The sequence below is a fragment of the Hylobates moloch genome, unplaced genomic scaffold (genome assembly GCF_009828535.3).
Source record: "Hylobates moloch isolate HMO894 unplaced genomic scaffold, HMol_V3 SCAFFOLD_3, whole genome shotgun sequence".
In the NCBI taxonomy this organism is placed as follows: domain Eukaryota; kingdom Metazoa; phylum Chordata; class Mammalia; order Primates; family Hylobatidae; genus Hylobates; species Hylobates moloch.
This window is the reverse complement of record NW_026652278.1, coordinates 161,710,526-161,718,510: the sequence shown is the minus strand read 5'-3', so window position 1 is coordinate 161,718,510 and position 7,985 is coordinate 161,710,526. Positions and strand designations below refer to the sequence as shown.

General features: G+C 39.4%; 1 protein-coding gene and 1 long non-coding RNA gene across 2 annotated transcripts in view; one reads left to right on the top strand and one right to left on the bottom strand.

Annotated features, from left to right (window-relative positions):
- Positions 1-1,170: 1,170 nt before the first annotated feature.
- The window catches only part of GALNTL6 (polypeptide N-acetylgalactosaminyltransferase like 6), a 1,281,746-nt gene continuing 1,274,931 nt past the window's right edge, over positions 1,171-7,985 (bottom strand). Inside the window, exon 13 of the mRNA XM_032148915.2 lies at positions 1,171-3,435. Within this exon, the coding sequence (XP_032004806.1) occupies positions 3,268-3,435 (168 nt within the window). The 3' untranslated portion in view covers positions 1,171-3,267. The remainder of the gene's footprint in view (positions 3,436-7,985) is intronic.
- Positions 3,318-7,985, top strand: part of LOC131383143 (uncharacterized) — a 26,871-nt gene continuing 22,203 nt past the window's right edge. The window contains exon 1 of the long non-coding RNA XR_009212949.1: positions 3,318-3,508. This is a non-coding gene — a long non-coding RNA (uncharacterized LOC131383143). The remainder of the gene's footprint in view (positions 3,509-7,985) is intronic.

Below are 7,985 nucleotides of genomic sequence, written 5' to 3'. Positions count from 1 at the left end.
AGATATATAGACCAATGGAAGAGAACAAAGGCCTCAGAAATAAAGCCACACATCTACAACCATCTGATCTTTGACAAACCTGACAAAAACAAGCAATGGAGAAAAAAAATTAATAAATGGTGTTGGGAAAACTGGCTAGCCATATACAAAAAACTGAAACTGGACTCCTTCATTACACCTTGTACAAAAATTAACTCAAGATGTATTAAAGACTTAAACATAAGACCCAAAACCATAAAAACCTTAGAAGAAAACCTAAGCAATACCATTCAGGACATAGGCATGGGCAAAGACTTCATGACTAAAACATCAAAGCAATGGCAACAAAAGCCAAAATTGACAAATGGGATCTAATTAAACTAAAGAGCTTCTGCACAGCAAAAGGAACTATCATCAGAGTGAACAGGCAACCTACAGAATGGGAGAACATTTTTGCAATCTATCTATCTGACAAAGGGCTAATATCTAGAATCTACAAAGAACTTAAATTTACAACAAAAAAATGACCCCATCAAAAAGTGGGCAAAGGATGTGAACAGACACTTCTCAAAAGGAGACATTTATGTGGCCAACAAACATATGAAAAAATGCTCATCATCACTGGTCATTACAGAAATGCAAATCAAAACCACAATGAGATAACATCTCACACCAGTTAGAATGGCGATCATTAAAAAGTCAGGAAACAACAGATGCTGGAGAGGATGTGGAGAAATAGGAACAATTTTACACTGTTGGTGGGAGTGTAAATTAGTTCAACCATTGTGGAAGACAGTGTGGCATTTCCTCAAGGATCTAGAACCGGAAATACATTTGACCCAGCAATTCCATTACTGGGTATATACCCAAAGGATTAGAAATCATTCTACTATAAAGACACATGCACACATATTTTTATTGCAGCACTGTTCACAATAGCAAAGACTTGGAACCAATCCAAATGCTCATCAATGATAGACTGGATAAAGAAAATGTGGCACATATATGCCATGGAATACTATGCAGCCATAAAAAAGGATGAGTTCATGTCCTTTGCAGGGACATGGATGAAGCTGGAAACCATCATTCTCAGCAAACTAACACAGGAACAGAAAACCAAACACCACATATTCTCACTCATAAGTGGGAGCTGAACAATGAGAACACATGGACACAGGGAGGGGAACATCACACACTGGGGGAACATCACACACTGGGGTCTGTCGGGGTGGGGGACTAGGGGAAGGATAGCATTAGGAGAAGTACCTAATGTAGATGAGGGGTTGATGGGTGCAGCAAACTACCATGGCATGTGTACACTTATGTAACAAACCTGCACATTCTCCACATGTATCCCAGAACTTGAAGTATAATAAAAAAGAAAAAGAAAAAAAATAGCTCTTCAAAAGAATGCTTGAAAAATCAGTAAAGATAATGAAATAACTCTTCCCCAACTATTAGCCTAGTAGTTTAACTAGACATTTTCATTAAGTTTCAGGGAGATAACAAAATCATGAACATGTATAAGAAGAGGGTTCATGTACTGTATTAAAGTTTCTGAATGTGAATATTACTTTAGTGGGCATCCCCAAGGAGGCATAGTATTCTCATCTAGTGACTGAAAATCTCAAGTTAAATCACAGTAATATCCAGAACCAGCTTGGGTAACAGAGTGAGGCAACACAGTACAAGATAAAAAACACAGGAATAGGGCTCAGAAGGCATCAGCCTTGCCAGGAGTTGGGCCTTTCTGGGCTTTTGTGATTCATCTGAAGAAGCAAAGGGATTGGATCCTAGGAGTCTTCCCAGTTCTAAAATTTAATGCTCTAGATCCAAGATGTTATATAAATTTTTATTAACAGGAAAACCAACTTCAAACAAAAAGCAAAAAGAAAGCAAAGTTAAAACATTTTTATACCGAAAAAACTTGAGAGATACAGTAAATATGATTATTTTTTCCCGAGAACCACCTTGATACCTTTATTTTCTTCCCCCAACGTGATATTATTGAACAGTAAAAAATTGTTTTAAGGATTAAGTGTTCCATTTAGTTTTTGGAGCATTCCTTTTTGCATCCCTGAAATATTGTCCCATTAACAGAAAATGGTGTCAGAAACACTTTATTAACTGTAATTCCTTTTATGAGCTTCCAAATAAAAGAACATCATTAATATCAACACTACAAAAGAACAAGAAAAAAATAAAAAACAAAAGCAAAACCCAAACAAACAAACAAACAAATAAAACCACTTCTAAGCTCCCACCACTGACTAAACAGAATTGAAGTGAACCAAGCCATTTTCACATATCACTTGGAGTGTAGATTTATTTGGGTTTAAGAATCTCCTAAACAAATTACATCAACCTCACTCCATTTCCTTGCTTAATAAAAATTATGACTGGACAAATGTCAGACTTTTAAGATTTTAAAAATAATAGAAAAGTAAAAATAGATTTCCCAGGGAAGTCCCTCTCCTAAATCTTATATGGTTTTGCTGCTTCTGTGAAATCTTTCTTTGGAGTAACTTGATAGCATAGATTTTTGTTTTTGCTTTTGTTTTTAACTGGATTCATAGAAGGGCACTGAATTAGAAAATCAGTGGATTCATGGAGCATAAACTTTAATAAATAAGAAACCTTTGCTCTGAAAAAAAATGGCAAATATAAACGAAAGAATGGGAACACTGGATGTCCATTTCATTATGTAATTTAAGTCTTACATTAAATATTGCACCCTCATTAAAAAAAAAAAACAGAATAGTATGAGCACTCTGAAATCATCTGCAGCACTTTTAAGGGTTAAACCTGTTGAACCCATTCTTAGTCAGAGAATGGCACCAAAGAGTACAGCTCACCCCTTAAGCTTGGCTAGTTCTAAACCTGTGATATCCTCAGGTTGTCAGAGCAGTCATGCACTCCGTTTTCACCCCCCTCCCACCCAGTTAATAGGATCCATTCATAGCTACTCACTACTGCAGGATTTGACCTGAGAAATGCTAGGATTTATTAGCTCAGCAGTTGTTTTGAAAAGTCCCTAAATTATCTTTGCCCTTGACCAGCAAGGGAACTGCTAGTCTCGAGTTCTCAGAAGCAGCTGGTGAGATTCTCAGCCAAGTTCTTCAGATGCAGGAAGTTCTTCAAAACAACCTACTTTGACATGGCATTTACAAATTTTTAAACCAGCCTTCCTGGATCGAGGAAATGTTATTCCTGACTCCTTCGACCCAGATGCTGGCTAAAATTTAATTTATAACCTGTAGGTAATCACTCTTTCTTTCTTTCTTCTTTCTAGGAGCTGGCATAGTGGTTAAATTTTTCTAAAACAGTCATATTAATGTGTTCAAAAATCCACTGCTGAGTCTCAGAGAGAGGGTCACATCTGGCCATGAAAATCTTCTTCTCTGCGGGGTTGCAATCCATGCAGCTGTTGCTCACAGGATGGAATAATGTTCTGTCCTGGAGGAGTGAGGAAGAAAAGAAAAGGCTGTTGTAATACGTGGTGAATGGTTACAACCCAAAATATACAGAAGTAAGATATTTCTGTTTATATTTCAGTATATATTCATTGTGTAAACAGAACAGCTCCCAAATCAAACAATAGCAGGTGGAGTTGCCAATATGGAATGCGAATTTGTAGGCTGTATTGGCACTATGTAGGGCCTACAAGCAGGTTCAATTACAGACAATAAATGTATTCATTCATTCATTCAATCATCCACTTTTTTAAAAAAAGCAATCCGTTCATTTTCTGCTCTGTGGTGAGCTTTTTGCTATCTGCTTAGATTTTGAAAATAATAAGTATATGGGGTTGCTTGTCAAGTAGCCAATAATGTAGCTATCTGGGAAGAAACACATACACAAAAAATTATATTTTAGTCCACAGTAAATAATACCCCCTGCTCACACGCACACACAATGGCTAGAAGAGTCATAATTCCCTCACATTGAATCTCTAATGGGAAAGAGAAATACAAAACAAACAAACAAAAAAAACAGCAGTCAAAAGTGCTGGGTTCTCAGCTGCCCTTTTCAGAAGATGAATATAAGTTTGGGACAAGGGACACACAGGCAGTAGCTGAATGTACAAATTCAATTTGCTAGCTCTTGAGCTTCAGTCTCCTCTCAGTCCCTTTATTGATATAATGCAGGTGTTCAGTGCTGCCGTTCTCATTGCTATCTGCAAAATGGAGGAGGCAACATTCATTTTAAAAAAGCCCCCAGGTTTTTTTAGATGATGATGCAGATAACAGCCCAGTGAATGAAAATATACCACAGGGACAGAAAGTTTAAGTAGTGAGCAAGCTCATTATCTGAACAAGCTCTGTTAACACACACCCCCTTTTAATTGTGTTAAGTGGGGAAAAGGTAATGCTAAAAAAAAATTTCCCAACTAGTAATAAATTTTACCTCTAATGTTGTCTATAATGCCAGTAATACAAGAAAACATCCCCAAATCACTGCTTATATTTTAGGATCAAGTAATGTTTTATTATTTAGTTTAGGAAAGGTTTACAGGCTCTGGTTACCTTTATCTGAGGAATACTAAACTTGCAATGCTTTTAGAATTAGGAGTTTCTCAGGCAACCTTTGTAAACATTTCTGGGTTGCTCCTGGATTTTAAGACTCCATCAACCAATATTTAATGTCCTTTTAGGATCCGGATGTTTGCATAGTTAAGCACTGCATGAAGGAAGAAAGAATAAGGAAGGAGAAAGGCAACCTGCAGGCAATTCAGTTTGCCTGTTTCTATTTTCAGTGTAAACAAAGAGCTGTGCCTAATACAAAGGCTTGCTATTCTCTTCTGCTCTCTTTATGAGTTTCCTGAGTTTATTGTGGATTTTACTTTCCTTACACAAAGAGGGCTCCTGAGATCTCCTTGCCATTTTCTTTCCCTCCTGCTTCATTAATTCCACCGGTCTCCGACCCCAGGGAAAGACTCTGAGAAACTCTCTCGTCCCTCTCCTCTGGGGTGGAGGAAGCAGCTTCCAGGAGGAAGGAGAATGCAGGCTGCAGCTCACTCCGCCAGCCCTTCTTTCTGGGGGTCCTAGATATTTTCTGTCCCAGATGCCTTCTCCCAGCCAGTGCTGTGGCTCCTCAGGCAGCAGTCTCCTTCACCATCTTCTCTCTTCCCCAGCATCTCTCATGCGCATTCTCCCAGCCCCAACCAATAGTGAAGCTACATGGATCTAATATATTTAGGTCAGTTTTTCAAAGAGCACTCTTAAGCTGTTATAGTCATGAAAATTCTAGGTGACCTGCTACATTCTAATTCACTTTGTTCTATACACATGCACTTCTTGCCCCCTCTTCACTGTCTGTATTTTTTCCTGTTGTTACCTTTATCAATAGCTCATGTGGGGCTGGGTAGCGTGGCTGATGCCTGTCATCCCAGCACTTTGGGAGGCTATGGCAGGCAGATCACATGAGGCCAGGAATTCGAGACCGGCCTGGCCAACATGGTGAAACCCCGTTTCTAATAAAAATATAAAAATTAGCCGGGCGTGGTGGTGCATGTCTGTAAATCCAGCTACATGGGAGGCGGAGGCAGGAGAATCGCTTGAACCCAGGAGGCGGAGGTTGCAGTGAGCCAAGATCAGGCCACTGCACTCCAGCCTGGGAGACAGAGCAAGACTCTGTCTCAAAAAAAAAAAAAAAAATGCTCATGTGGACCCTCCAGATGAGCACAATTTCCCCCTCAAAACACATAACTTCATGAGAGTTGAGAAGAGGAGTAGGACATGTTTCTATTCTCTTTTCTTCCCTAGCTTGTGTACCTCAGCATGCATGCAAATGCCAAACCAGACTTTCTGAACATTTTATTTTTTTCGAACATTATTTTCTGAGCCATCAACTGATCATATTTTTCCAAATCCCGTATTGGAACACATGCTCTGAGAAATATAGGTGTACTCCTGGGCTGAACCAAGTCAAGTATGCAGATATACCACTACCCTGAACCATCCAGAATGTTTTCTGTTCTTGTACTTCATGTTCTCATAAAAGTTGAAAAATTGGATTCCCTTCATCTGTCTATGTCTGAGAAGCTTCATCAGTAAAATGAGGTTGGGGGGGATTAGATAAATCTCTGGAGCCTCTCCTAGTCATAAAATTGAATGAGCATTTTATTCCAAAGGTCACTAGTGACAGAGACAAATGACGAGGTGTCAAACTAGAGACCATCCACAGTGATCAGTAGATCCACAGACTAATTGTTCCCTGGTTGGAGACAGAGCTCTGCTCACCCTTGTCTTGGTAGTGCCCAGCAAGTCCCGGAGGTGAAGCTTCTCGAAGCGCCCTCTGCCTTGCCCATAGCAAGCATTTTCCACTTTTGACCTTGGGGGCTAAGCTACATCATTGCCATCTTTACGTTTCTACCCAGCTAAGCTTGTGAATCACTAAATGTCTTTCCTGGTGCTTTTCCTGGTTGGACTTAAGTCAGTGGATCAAGTAATTGTCTTTTGAATGTGGTCTTTGGTTCTATGACAGCCTTTCCCTCCTCTGCCCTTCACCTCAGTGGTCACAGCACTGATGGCTGTAACAGAACTGAACACAGTTTTTTTTTGTGGAATAGACTTCTGAGTGTTTCGGCAAGTCTGCTGTTCTAAAACAACCCTCCCTAAAGGACAGCAGAATATGTCCTTTCTGTGCTTTTAACTAGATTGTTCTTTGTCCAGTCCTGGAGGATGGCACGGCCTGTGCTCTGGCTATTCACAGTGTAATCCAGCAGTGCATTTCCCTTTACTCCTCCCACTTTTCCTGGATGCCTACTCCATCTATTTTTGAGTTTTTCTGTTTGTTTGGGTTTTGTTTTGTTTTGCCTGAGGAAACTAGAAATCCTTGAGAGGAAATGTGAAAGTCTGAATCCAGGACTACTTCCTAATCAATGCTCAATACCAGTCGATCGGTCCACCTTGGCAAGTGTTGGTGCGCCTTTCCAGGTAGCTCATTGAAAGGGGCGCGTCTTTGTAGCAGGCCCGTGGACTTGATTGGCATGTGTGTGACACTTTGTGGCACTCATGGGTTTGTACTAGACTTTATTAGGTTCCATAGTCCTATGGAACCTAATAAAGAATGTGTGAGTTACAGAAAAGATTGTGTGAGTTACAGAACTCTAAAAGAATGTGTGAGTTACAGAAAAGATTCCACACTGGTCATAAAAGAACCAAATGCTAAAGATGCAAAGATAGTAAAATAGGTATATGAGTCCATTATGTATAGGAAGGTGATTCCAAGAATGAAACTACCACATGGGGGGTGGAGAGACAACACAGTCCTGGGGAAAGTGCTTGGATTTGTGGCATAGGGGATTTATCAAATTTCAGTCCTGCTATGTAATCTTGGACAACTTGTTTAATTTTCTGAACCTCAGGTTACTTATCTGTAACATGTAAATGACAGTATGCCTCACATATTTATTTTGAGGATAAAAAGAGTTAATAAATATAAAATCACTGGCATAGTGTCCTGCCTATAAGTAAATAACTAAGTAATAGTGATTCCTCCCTCCGTTTCCACTACTTTATTTTCAGTCAGGGAGCATCCCTAGTTCTAAAAATCAGAACGTACCAACCATCTGGTCTGAGACCAGCTATTTGACACCAAATTGTGTCTTCTGAAGTCCTGGCAAAATAGAATTTTCAAAAGTTAGCCTCTGCCTCAACTGGTTATCCAAATTGATGCAATAGTACCTCCCGTTTTAAGCAAAAGGATTTATGGAGCGAAGGTATCTATGGCTCTGAAATAAGCTCTTCTGTGCAATTATGATCAGATCTTGTATCTGATCTATGTGTTTAGGTCCTTTGCCTGGAAGATAACATTAATCACATCAGTTGAGTTTGACAAATATTTATTAAGTGACTTTTATTTTCTGGTATGTATAAGGAGAGAGCATAGAAAGATAACCTAAGAGGCACCCTCTGACCCACGACATAGGGGAGACCAATAGGTAAACAAGAAATGTTTGTAGTAAGCTAGGCATGGTGGCTCACACCTGTAATCCCAGCACT